This window comes from Lineus longissimus, chromosome 6 (genome assembly GCF_910592395.1).
Source record: "Lineus longissimus chromosome 6, tnLinLong1.2, whole genome shotgun sequence".
NCBI classification, from domain to species: Eukaryota; Metazoa; Nemertea; class Pilidiophora; order Heteronemertea; family Lineidae; genus Lineus; species Lineus longissimus.
In genome coordinates this window covers 1,648,507-1,662,695 of record NC_088313.1, presented here as the reverse complement: position 1 = coordinate 1,662,695, position 14,189 = coordinate 1,648,507, and the positions used below count along the sequence as shown (strand labels likewise).

The 14,189-nt window shown below is 41.8% G+C and overlaps 2 protein-coding genes across 2 annotated transcripts in view; one reads left to right on the top strand and one right to left on the bottom strand.

Moving 5' to 3' along the window:
• The window catches only part of LOC135489058 (probable G-protein coupled receptor No18), a 167,538-nt gene that overhangs the window by 137,487 nt on the left and 15,862 nt on the right, over positions 1-14,189 (bottom strand). The window lies entirely within an intron of this gene.
• LOC135489400 (arylsulfatase B-like) lies at positions 9,808-12,585 on the top strand. The gene has a single exon (XM_064774744.1). It carries the CDS (start codon positions 9,808-9,810, stop codon positions 11,512-11,514), a length of 1,707 nt encoding a protein of 568 aa, XP_064630814.1. The 3' UTR covers positions 11,515-12,585.

Here is a 14,189-nt window from a genome sequence, read left to right as displayed (position 1 = left end):
CTAAAAATGGACGGAAAGCCATCCGATGACAGCAAATTCAAATTCTGATTAAATCTGTGTAATTCCTCGAAGCTACTAAATAGGCAGATTGAGTATCAGGTTTTTTACACAGATTTATTCTCTTCTGCTCTGATTTAATCTGAACTTATCACGCTCTGCAACCACACTTTACCAAGCCAATTTGCCACAGCCATTATTTAATAATGATTTTACCCCGTAGAGAAATCAACACAGGGTAAAACTTCCATCTGAGAATCAATTGTCTTAACACTGCAGAAGCTAATTACCACCGGTGCGCAAAATCACATTGACACGACTATCGTCAGTGTCCCAAATTGCCATTTTGCACGGCATTAATTTTCCTTTTACGAATAATGATAGGGTCCCCTGGTGCAAATTGCCTATTTCTGGGATATCCTATAATGTCTTCCAAGGTGAATGGAATTTATCAACTAATTCATGTTTTTTCTCAATGAAACCGACATGAAAATAATCTGTTGTGGTGCTCTAATTTTTTTGTTCCCAGCACCCAATTGACTTGCCAGGCTGATATGACGTGTATGGACGACGGCCAAAAGAAAATATCAGTTTCTTCGTACTGGTCTTAGGGTGTTTTTCAAAGACTCTCCATCACACACAGGGCAAATTTTCCCTGTATTTCCCTATATATATAGATATTTTGCAAATGTTTTATCCATGTATATACATGTTTTATCCATGTATATACATGGTAATACACTTGAAAACTCAAAGTAATCAAGACACTTTTTTCAGAATCCTAACTTCCACCTGGTACATTCTTACTCTAACACAATATTTAGTATCACAACAAATGAGTACGCTTGAAATTCTTGTTTTGTTGTGTTACTCGAAAATCTTTGAATTTCAAAATGTTGTTTCAGGGCAAGTTTTCGTTGATTTGTTTACCTGCTAAGAAAACTACTTGCTTCTAACCCAGACCCTCACACTAACTCAAAATAGAGACAAACCCATCACCCGTCAAACCGCACCAACAAAACAACATAGAACGATCATCAATCAATCAGAGAAAAACATTTGCTGCACATTTCATCCTGAAGCATTCATTTTTTAATTAACATAAGATGTCACAAATCTGCTACCGGGTTTGACAGCTCCCCGGAACTGTCCGACTCAGGTCAAAGGTCACACTTCTAATATCTGTCCTGTCATTGGATGCGATTCAGCATTGGTGGATATCATTTTCAAAGTGATCGAATGCTAAAACCATTCAAGTCAGCGAGATGTCAGCAGACTCAGCGGTAAACCCGTTTTAAAGGTTAATACGGGGCTGTTTGTCATTGCAATCACATCAGAACATGAGTTAAAACCACCCGTCACCGGTAAAAAGCCCGAAGGTAGTAGAATAGTGAAGATCACAGTCAATATGCCCTTGAAACTTCGTAATAAGGAGCTGGCTTTGGCGGTGCTTGCAATGCCGGGTAACCTAAACACATCGTCAACATAGAACTACAACTATCGGACGTTCGATGCTTCATGCGACCGTTAACAATTTCTCAATTTCTTTCAGAATCGCTGGTGTCGTTTCTAATTAATCTGATAATCTAAAGTAATTTCCCACGGCGTGCCTGGAGGCGAAGCAATTAATATTACATTGATATCTGTCCCCTGTTGATTTTTCTTGACCGAACTATACGCTGCAAGCAAAACATTCCAATGGCCTCAACCGAATTGTAAAACGTTGAGACAAGTACCGGTACATCAGGCACTCGCGGTTTGTTGGGAGCCATTCTAACTGGAAGTTTTGTGCGTATAAGTTGCGCGTACACCACGAAATATTGGTGGACCAATTGCACGTACACCACCACATTGCCACGACAAATTTGTTCGGCAATCCATTGCCGGTGTAACATCTGTGGTTGTTTCCCATGTGTCAGTGTTTCCAAACAATAGGCAGCTGGAGAGACCACGACTTTTCAATAGGGGGGATACACAGAAAAACTTGTCAATCTATTTTTGAGCGTTCCTAAACAATGAGGAGAAACACTCAAAAACAGAAACACTCAAAAACATTACACCGGTACAAATTGCCGGTCCAAATTCGCCCGGCTTGTTAAAAGCTCGGCTTTGTCGTGGTGTACGCGCTAATGGATCGGCAATTAGCTAGTTAGATGGTTCGGCGACAGGCGGCGCTTTCGAAATGGTGCTTTCTGCTTATTGTTTGCGCGCCATCTGTTGCCGGATTTTATAACTAGCTGCAGCGCTGGTGTGCGCGCTTGGTGGATTTTCGATGGTGCGGCATTGGTTCGCGAACCAAGATTGGTGGTCCATTTTCAGTTGTGCACGAACTGACAAGTCAAAAGGATGTTATGACATGCTTTCTGACAGCTGTGTCATGATAGTTCAACGTCCCAATCCGTTTATTTTCCGGCGGATTACAGATGAGATTTGACACTAACACCCCGCTTTTCAAAATCTCAACCAACCAACATCAAATGTATTTTTGTGCGTATAGAGAAGGCAGAGGTTGTCTCAACTGTGATACCCAGCTCCGAATGTACAGCAAATATAATCTCCAGTGCGAAATAAATCAAGATTTGAAGCAATCAACATGATCAATATGGATTATTAGCCCAGACTTGACATGATGCGGCATGATAAGATGTGGACTTATGATATCAAAGACTGAGGACATAAGCCGTTTTTTAAAGTATCAAGTCTACTCTCAATGATTGAATACATCGGTGGTCGCACTCCGTCAGGATATAGCAGATTGGAAAGGCGAAAAATAAGCATATATATCGACATGCACAGACTCACCAAGTCGGCATTGACAAAGCTACATGTACCTTCCTACCAAAATGAGAAGTATCTTCTTACCAATCGGGTAACCGTGCCGAAGAGCCAACATTGTTATATAGCTATATACTCTCATCCTCAGTTATAACAATCGTCATATGTTCCCGCACCACATGTAAGAAGTCGCCGAGAACAGCATAACCAATATAAATATAAATGAATATGAATATAGAATTTGTAAAGCGCCTTTCCAGGTCACCCTGCTCAAAGCGCTGCCTCCTCTATTTTTTTAAGTGAAGATTGAACAAGTGTGTTTTAAGAAGGGATTTGAATTGGGTGAGGGTCTCAGCAGATGTAATTGCTTTGGGGAGTCGATTCCAGAGATAAGGGGCAGCCACGGAGAAATATTTTTACCAAGATAACAGAGACACTTTGCTTTCTTCACGCTATTGTATACAGGATGTTCCAGAAAAATGCCAGTACTTATACACATGTTTTAATGTCGAGAATTCTTACCTCATTCTCGATAAAAAACCCAACATTTTTATGGAAATAGGCTTAATGACTTAGATCTTGTGTGCCAACCCCGAAATCTGTCACGAATGAACAGTCGAACTACACTTAAATGTAATACAGTACTGCAATAAGATCCAAATGTACCAGACTGGCAATTAAATAACCGTTCAATTTCAAGCTACGTCTTCTATCATATCATATTTATAAATCTTTGATTTTAATCACGGCGTTGCTGCGGTATAGAACTTTAAAAAATGCCTTGTAAGTCATAGGCATGATTCAAATATCCCAGCTTAATTGCATTGCTATCTTTTTGTAGCAAAGAGTCGACAGATCTCAGTTTTTGTCAACAACCAATTTACTGCCAATCGGATTTGATCCGATCCACGATAGAATTCGAATGAACACCACTGGCAATTCATCGACAAATACTAGGATAGAGTGAAAAAAAGTGCAAAATGCGATCGGACTTAATTCAATCTAAAATTTAATCTTGACAGTAGTAACTCGCCGAACGCCCCTAAATTTTATTGGTTTTGACAAACTGTAGCTCACAAAAAACATCGGTACATCTACGTTTTGAATTCATCCTAATCCGATTTTGATAGTTGTTATATTCGTAAGTCATCGCCGTACGCCTCTCAACGTGAGGGCTTTTGAAAAACTTAAAATGATGACTTTTCATGTTCATCTTAGTGCGATTTCATTCACATCGGGAGAATTTGCAGTTTTTGATTACGTAATTGATGCAGCCTTATTCAAAATCCTGTCAGCGAAACAAAATGTGATATGGCTTCTAGATGAATTATATCGATATTGAAAAGGACAGTACACATGTTAATGCAATCATGCCATGCTAAGGCTAAACTTGCCGGTGGCATAACGCCCAGTTGCACATATTTTATGATGTAAAGAGCGGAAGGCATCGTCGCAAATCACTGAGGAATAGCATTCCGCGAAGATGACGTCACTGCAGCTGCTGCCCTCTATTTCCCAATGGCTGAATTACAGGCAATGTCGGACAAAATGCGGTTTCGTAATGGATTCAGGCTTTCTAACTAGGGCAGTTAGATTCAATCTGGCACATGTCCGAGTGTTGGAAATACTACATAATTGTTCTGAATATTTCTCTCTCTGACTCTATGGTATCATTCATGCTAAAAACAATGCAGGGTCAAAGATAATTTACTTTGGAATAAGCTCAAATGCGTAGAAATAAGTGTCGATGTCCGCCTGTCACGTGACTAAAACGTCATCAATATCTTATGCAAATGATCTTGTGAGCTATAAATAGTAACTTCGCGGCATGCTATTGTGTGTTTTCACAGAGAGCTATACTCTATGCGGTATTCGGTTTACGTTACGTAGGGCACGGGTATAGTGGAAATCTATCAAGGTTGGGTCAATTACCGGATTACATATAGGACTGAACTATTCGGCGGGCACCATAGACGCGAATAGTCCGAATCGTACAAGTTCGTATAAATACCAAATACCGAATACCGTATAGAGTATAGTTCTCTGTGAACCCAGCCTTAGGTATTGTACCTGGTTGCATGTACTGGATACGCAATAGAAGTAACGTAATACAGTGGGAAAAACTGCATGATTTCAGCGAGAAGTGCACCAGGCTGGGTTCACATAGAACTATACTCTATACGGTAGGCCTATTCGGTGTTGGGCGGGCCCTATCAACTTACACGAAGTCGCCCAGCTACAGTACAAATCACAAATGACATCACTGCTTCGCGTCAGTGACGCGCAACGTACGTGCGAGTTGCGCGCCGGCCAATGACGCAACAGTGACGCGCTCATTTTAATGACCAATCAAATTAGACTGCGCTAAGACACACAGAGGCCACCAGTTGGACCCCGCCATTACTCTGGTATCGTCCCCATTCTAATACCAGCAATTACATTTATTGCATTGATGCTAAGTCGGTACGCTCTGTCACGGTGTGACACACACATCAGATTTGTACGTGTTGAAGCAGTGATTGATGAGATTTCCACGAGGAGTGTGCAAAAAATTTGCTACAGCTGATCGAAACCCGTAGCTGTCATTTTTCAGTTTCGCTATCGGTTGTAGCCAGGTGTAAGTCCCCAACAGAAACATTTACGGTGCCGAAAGCACGGACCTGCATACAAGTCGGTGTTGAAAGGGAAATGCATTAACAGCCATATAAGAATCAGGATATATTTGTTTCATTGATTCATTGATGCTTGATTGATGAATCGACGAATGCCAATTGTCACCTTGTATGAAACAAATGTTCCTCTTTTTTGGCGTAGGATTTCAAAAGAAGATCCATCACCCTTTTTGGTATCCAAAGCCCATCTAAAATCAAGTCGAGCATGTCAAAGGGAAGAACGAATATGATAACGAGAAATTAATGTATTTAGAATGGCACTCTACGTTCAACGAAAATAAGTCAAGTCGTTTCGGGAATAATAGCGGTACTTCCCATGGTGTACGTAATGACTTTCCCAAGGCTTACCGATTTCCAATCATCCCTTCTTTTGTTGGACTGATGGGATGGTGTGACAAGGTCGTGATAATGGAATGCCAAGGACAAGTCGCTATACCACTCTTCTCATTCATTTCGTCAATGCCATCTTGGTCGGCATTGGCAGGGTGATATCGAATTGTTAAGAGTTAACACGTACATGTACATGTACTGTAAGTTTGACATTTTGAACATGTTGCAAAGTGTTTTGTAAGCGAAGTCAACAGGGGGGGGGGGGGCTATTGAGCTCTTATGTCCTCGTGCTTGTAGTTTGATACACATATTGCGGTCACCTGCGTGAATTTTAGTGCCGAATGACATCACTTGCCCAATTTTAGACTGTGTTTTTTCCCCTTTACAATCGTATGCATGATATGATGTTATAAGGACAACAGCACAGCTGATGCCACGTTCTAAATTATTTCAAGTAGCATTTTCCCAATGCCTCACGCGAATAGCATTCCGCGACGTTACTATTTATAGCTCACAAGGTCATTTGAATAAGATATTGATGACGTTTTTATAGTCACGTGACAGTCGGACATCGACACTTATTTCTACGCACTTGAGCTTATTTCAAAGTCAATTATCTTTGACCCTGCATTGTTTTTAGCATGAATGATACCATAGAGTCCGAGAGAGAAATATTCAGAACAATTATGTAGTATTTCCAACACTCGGACATGTGCCAGATTGAATCTAACTGCCCTAGTTAGAAAGCCTGAATCCATTACGAAACCGCATGTTTATCCGACATTGCCTGTAATTCAGCGATGGGGAAATAGAGGGCAGCAACTGCAGTGACGTCATTATCGCGGAATGCTATTAATCACCTTGTAAGGTTAAATGTTGAGAAGACACGGACTTTTTTTCAGAACATCCTCCTTGCTGACAAATGACGCCTGAATACCACCGCTACAAGGAACACCCCAAAGCATCTTGAACTTTCCGACTGGCAATTCCATTAATGAAGATAAACGTTTGAGGTAAAAAATCTAAATGGGGTTTCGCTAATTGTATTGATTGTCGTCGCTGCTTCAACAACAAGATTATTGAAGAGTTAATCCAATTGTTACCGAAGACGTCATTGTACCACCTTTTCAGGTGATAGCATTTTTGAAGGGGGCTGAATTCCACCTACGCCGCTTTTCCTGTCGGAAAGATTTCTATTACCATTTTGTAAAGTGTCAGTTTTGAATAGACGGTTTGCGAAATGTACCTGCGGCCATTTTCACAGACAACCATGAACCAGAGAAACTTGTCACGTGAAGTTGTTCTCATCTTCTAATGGCCGTGATATTTTAAATGGTTTTCCTAATTAATTGATATGAAGATGATTTTATGTCATGGTATACTCCAACTGCCCACGGAAGTAGTGAAGGTAAAATTGAGTTGAGCAGACCGATAAACTTTTGTGGAAGTTGTTACCTTCATGTAAATTTGGGGAGGCCATCAGAGTGGGAGTATGCTACCTAGAAGTTGCATGCCTGCATGGTCAAGTGTCCAACCCTTACATACCAGTCCATAAGAAAGTAATTTGTTTCCTCGCTCTATCACTGACTGCTATACGTCCGTTGTGAATTTGCGGAATAGTTGTCTGCTCATGCAGCTAGCAATCAACAGGGCTCCAACGCGAATTCAATTACTGCTAACTCCTAAGAACAGTCCTTTGCAAGAACGGTTCACGACCATCTCGTCTCTCTCGAATCGCCTGGTCTCACGTACGCCACTTAAAACGACGAACATGCTTTTGAGTAGTAACCTCGCCGATCGATTTACAAAATAAAGTTAAGACATCGGCGCTTTTGAAATCAAGACGAGATTTTGTAACGAATCCACTTCATGGCAAAGTTTTTATACGCCTGACTGTGTCGATGATGAAAGGCGTTTTATCGTTGCAGATGCGCTTTAGAATGTTCCTCTTGAAGTGAGATTTGTTCCAGATCGTTTCTAAGTGTACTTGGCATGGGACTTGAAGAAACAGAAATGACAGAAAGCAGTCTTAATTGGACTCTTCGACATCAAAAGCCTTATCATGCCAAATCGTTAGGTCCCGAATTGATTTAGGGATACGTTGATTTTTCTTGCCTTTCAGCATTTGTTTAGTGTGTGTATAATCGGGCTGCCTGATGATGAGACCAGAAATTTGACGGAGACATCAAATTGAGAGTTATCAAATCGGCGTCTTTGTTGCTGAATTATTCTTATGAATAGTCGCCCATGCCGGATTGTTCCGTATAGAAATTGTTTCCTTTGAGGCTGGGGTAATGACGTCGCTTGCAGTTTTTCAAAACGCAATGCATTGAGTTAGGAGACGAGATTTGAGAAGTTTTTGATGTGATATTCCTTTATAATTGAAACGTTTTAACTAATAAATTGAAACACAATTGTTGGCAACTTTTCTGTGCAGCTATCGTCTTCCTTGCCGAAACATATTTCGGGCGCGGAATTGATGAACGATACAATAGGCAAAACTGTAATGATGTTTTCTTGGCTATAACTTTTCAAACTTTACACTGCTAACAACGCAGCGATGGCAATTAAATTGGTTGCGATGAAAAAAATAGTCACACTGGTAGCGAAACTGGTGTATACTACATTCCACAGGCCTACGAGGTCTCCGACCGAATAATGTTGATGATGATGGTTTTAGAATAGGCCAAGTCTATTTGGCAAGCCGCTCGCCGAACAGGCATCTTTTTTTGTCCTGTTTAGAGAGCCGCTTGCCAAACAGCACTAAAAAGCCACCCTGTTCGGCCAGCCGGGCTTGCCAAACAGGTAAAAAATCTACCCTGTTTGGCGAGCTGGAGACTTTACTTTAATATTAATGAGTTCGGCTCTCCATTCAGGACAAGAAAAAGTCGCTGTTTGGTAAGCCGGGCTTGCCAAGTAGTCACTTCCTTTAGAATATTTGTTCGAGCACTGGCCCGCCTTGAATTTAATGAGCGAAGGGGTCGGGCCCATACACCCGTAAAAGTACTTTGCGTCTCTGGGTGGTGAAATATGGTCGTCCGTTTTTTGGGCTACCCTATATAGCTTCAATAAAACGACCAGCCAAAGTACGTGTACATGTACACGCATACGTGCCTATCAGTCGCAAAGTACACATGTGTTTAAACTATAAAGCTAACATGTTTAAACTTTAAACACGCTTAATGTTTATCGTAGACAACGCATATCAGACAATACCATTATTAGACTTACAGCCATGCTATAGGCTTTATATAAAATACAAAGAAAAAATCAGGCCTTGAAACATTGCCACGTTCACTATGAAGCTAACATAAATGAGGGGGAATAGAGCGACAAATTCCGCCGTATTGTGTAGTATTTCACTATTTACATACATGTGTTATGTAATCTTTCCGGCTCACGCACCTCAGGGTGTACACTGACCCTGACTTGGGCATGTAGTCCCAACAGTAGTAGGACTCGTCTGACTTGGGCATGTAGTCCCAACAGTAGTAGGACTCGTCTTTTGTATTTTGCCTAGCTCTGTGTATAGACCAAAGGCTGTATTTTGCCTAGCTCTGTGTATAGACCAAAGGCTGTTAAGGATATGGTTAAAATGCTATAAATCTACTCATTGGCCTCTATGTTTATCAATCGAAATCAAATTATTTACGAGTCTCTGCGTGGTAAGTATAAAAATTCTTTCTCATTAATAAATTTGCGCATTGCATCACTATGATAATTTGGCATGTGTACAATTTCTTTTAGTGGCCGTTCCTGAACATTCTTCAACCTTCTTTCGTGTTTAATACAGTGTGAAGTGAGTTCAGTGATAGGTCTGTAAAGAATATCCACAAATTTATACCTAAAAATATTTTTTCATTTTCTTTTGTTACAATAATGATATGGTTAGATTAATAAGTATGAATAAATCAAATTGCCATTCATACCCATTCTCGGCACATAATTTAAAGCGTGTCGACTTGATAATCTAATATTCTGAATATCGCGCTTGGAGCTTGATACATCTTCGTTTATATTTCAGATTTTTGAAATGGAGAACCCACCCAATGCTCAGAGGGCATTACTTGATGATGAAAAGGTACGAAATGTCTCGACCAAACACCATTATGATGTCAAGCCCTCATATCTCAATAGGAACGCATGGCGCAATGTCAAAAAGAAACTTCGAACAAGGAAAATGCTATTGATAATAACTGGCGTTGTGATAGCAATATTCGTACTTATTATTTTAGTACACGCTTTAAATAGACCACACAACCATGTCATCAAACCACCTGAACCAAAACAGGTTAAATTAGAGATAAATCAGGCCAAACAGCGTCCGCATATTGTTTTCATCGTAGGCGACGATTATGGATGGAATGATGTCAGCTGGCACAACAAAGATATGGTGACGCCAAATCTTGAACAGTTAGCAGAAACTGGTGTTGTTTTGGATAAATATTACGCCTATCCTACCTGCACTCCCTCGAGAGCCGCCAGCTTGACTGGTTATTATGCTCATCGCATGGGGCTGCACCATCGGGTAATCGAGGAATTTCAAACTAAGCACGTCCCGACGAATATTCCGATGATATCCGAGGTTCTTCGCGAGGAGGGTTATGCTACGCATGCAGTCGGGAAATGGCATTTGGGCCACTGCAGCTCAAATTACACCCCGACACACAGAGGTTTTGATTCATTTTTCGGATATAGATTCAGCACTGGGGATTATTACACTCATATTCATCACGGTTTTTACGAATTATGGCAAAACGACGAGCCGTATTTCGATACAGCAAAGACTTATTCTACTGATCTATACAGCGCAAGGGCGGTAAGCATCACTAAGGCTCACGCCCAAGAGCATGGAAATGGAAAGCCGATGTTCCTTTATCTTGCATTCCAGAACGTTCATGGACCCCAAGAGGATCCGCCGGTGCGATATCATGTAAATAGTTCTACGAATATACCCAACAGGCGTGTTATTACCAACTCCGCACATGCAATGGACCAGGCTGTAGGCCATCTTGTGGACACACTGAAACAAACTGGTCTCTATGAGAACACGCTCATCGTCTTCGTGTCTGATAATGGAGGCGAGATATCTAATGGCGGGAATAACCTGCCATTCCGGGGTGGCAAGTTCACTGCCTGGGAAGGTGGAACCCACGTGCCCGCGTTTATTCACAGCCCACTGTTAGCCAATCCTGGACGGGTCTACCGGGGACTATTTCATGTGGTGGATTGGTTTCCGACACTCTTGAGCGCTATCGGAATAAGACACCACAAAATGGGGTACGATGGTATAGACTTGTGGGAACCCATCCGCACAGGTAGAACATCTCGCCCGGAAAGATACACATTTATGTACGAATTCGACCCAAAACGTACCGCTGCTATCCGGGTTGGAAAGTACAAGTTAATCCAAGGGAACCCCGTCGATAGCACGTATGCGTGGAGTATCAGGCAAGGTCCGGAGCCTCATGGCGATCCTAACTGCTGGATGAAGCCAGACGAATACTTCAGGACTCAAAAGTGCGATACGATAGTTTCAGATACGATGCTTTTTGATATTGAGGCGGACCCAGAGGAAAAATTCGACTTGGCAAGATTGTTACCGGATGTTGTTGAAAAGTTAAAAACTAGAATTGGCAAGGAGAAGGCGCGTGCTGTCAAATTGCAGGATGAAACTGGACACAGAAACAAAGCAATGAAGTTTGTTAAGGACCATATTATGTATCCAGGCTGGTGTTGAAGCCACTATATCCCATCGAAGTTACGGGAAAAACATCACTTCAATTGCCTCATTCGGTGCTCGCGAATCCCCAATGTATTTTCTCATCTCATCAGCTCAATGGACTCCTTAGTAGTTAAAGGATTCTTCCCTTGATTCATGAAAAAATCCATGTCTAGCAATACCCATGTCGAGTACCCGTAGGCCCAATTCGACGAGGGCATTTTCCCGCTGCGCTCGCTGCTGCGAAAAAACCTCAGCATCGATCAGCAGTTATTTGGTCATCAAAAACACCCATTCATGTTGTAATCATCCGCTTCCCATCAATCGTAGACCCGCTGGGTCGAACGTAACCGCGGCGAGAAAGTGCCCTGCTGGATCAGTCCGAGCTTTGTCGGCGAGTCACTTACGCTGGTGACTGATGTAGTATTGGTAAAAGTATTGATGCTCTGGCCTCAAAGTACTTCTCCTGTTGACTACGCCTGTGGCTGTAGCTTTGTCTTATCGGTTTCTAATGGCATCAGCGGACACTAATACTATGTACAGACCACTACGACATTGATCCATGCCCAAAGAGTGGTGAGCAAATCAGATGTTTCTATAACGTAGAAGCCAGACGATAATGGAAATAGGGAGTTTTCGCCAAGCCCCGAAACGTCCACGTGTACGCCTATCCTATTGTTCGACTTGGTTATCAGGAGGTCAAACAATGAGATAGGCGTTCACGCTGGCGTTTCGGGGAATTTGCGAAAACTCCCTATTGACCCAGTTGAATTATACACTGAATCTGTGGCGTTCAGGAAGAAACACGTACATGTACATTGTACCAACAATTCATTTGGGATTGTACGTATCATGGACGTCTGTTTGCGCAAAACATTTGATCAGCAAAAGGGGAAATGGACAGAACACCACGCAATTCTCTTATCATTTTCACCTCTAAGCCAACTCCTTCACGACTTATGAATAAAATATCATCGATAATACTTTGAGTTGCCTCACAAAGTGAACATTGGAAGCCAATGAAAACTCCGTCAACCCGAGATGATCAGCGATAACTCAGCTTCTCTCCACAGGTGTGCACTATAAATTTGGCCAAGTAACGCGAAAATTGCCGAATTTGTGTTCCAACTCTCATCGAACAGACGAAGTAAGAAATTATGTATATTGTACATGTCAATCTTCAGTCTTTCTCAATGGAAACGTATCTCATACTCGAACAGTACGCTACATGTAGTCTGAACCAATAATACTTATTCCCTATGTGTAAGTATTTCGGATTACACTTAATTTTGTCATACGCTGCTGTTAATGGGAAATGATGTTCCAAGGGCTGCAAGGGGAATTTTCAGTAAGTATTTTCTCAGCATGTGAAGTGGAGGGTACAACGGGATTCCATTAAGAAAGTGATGTATTGCTATAATCCTTTCGCACTTTTGTCGTGTTTGTGGCTCGGACTTGGCGTTGTGCCGAAAAGCCCATTTGGTAATCGAAAGGCAGAATCGTTCAAACCTGTTTGTATTTCAATGTAATGTGACAGTGGGCAATATAGTCGTGAAAATCATGATTGCATTTGACAGTCTCACAATATCTGCAGACATCAGCTCGTACAAGAAGGGGGATCGACCCTTACTTGAGCAGACCCTCTCCCAACGGAGAACGTTCAGCAGCAAATCAAACTAATTTGTATGATCACCAGGCCTCGTTTATTTCCGCAATTACGCGGAACATGTTTGTTGCTTGTCTATGTGTCCGCGAGACATCCTGTCTCACCGTGCCGAATTCCATCATCGTTGTGGCGGTTATCCGTTCTGGCAGGGGTTCGGTTTTTGATATCGCTAGACGGAAAACCCGATCGAAATGGCGTTTGGCTGGTCCCTTCTGACACCATCTGTCCTCACCAGATACTATTTGACCGAACGATTATCAGAAAAGGTACAATTAGACCGAGCGACTGGATTACCTATAGTATATGTGCGATCTCCTCCCCATGATCATAACGCCACACTTACCTCTGGAAAGAACGTGTAGGGAGCAAGATGGACATGTTTCTCTGTACATGTATATCCCTATTGAAAAGTCATGGTCTCTCCAACTGGCGTTTGTCCGGCCGTGTGAATCGGGAAAAATGCGAGTGTAACTATGGCGCAGCGCTTTTTGTCGATGAAGAAATCATGGCGTTGAGTTCATCAGTTGGCTCCTTGGGGATCTTTGTCCAAATCACGCTACATCGTCGTTCGCTATAAGAAGACTTCCATTCCACGTCAAGTCCTTATTAAATGAACCTTTTGATTACTTTCTATCTTGCGTGCGTGTCAGGTCTTACCGTTAACAAGCAGGCAAGCAGTAGTGCTTTTTTCAGTAAAGCGATATCCGGTGGTATTGTTGAGTCTCTTGTCCTCGCAAAGCTTTGAAAAAGCAAAACCGCATTACTGGGCTTGTTTGGTGTATTTTGGTTTAAAAGTCTCGTTGAAGCCAACATACATGTACATGTAGTATGTTTACACTGCAAACCGCATATAAGAAGCGAATAAAATCTCCATTTCAACATGAAAGCCTTGACGGTTCAGCGCTGAAGGTGTTTGACTGTGGATCGGCAGGTCACGGGTTCGACCCCCGGTGATGGCGAATTTTTTTTCTTTTTTTCTTCTTCCTTGTCTTGTTATCTAATCATCCATGTACAGATGTAAACATTT

Excerpts from the sequence above, each read along its gene's own strand:
- LOC135489400 (XM_064774744.1), top strand. The coding sequence starts at position 9,808 with ATGGAGAACCCACCCAATGCTCAGAGGGCATTACTTGATGATGAAAAG.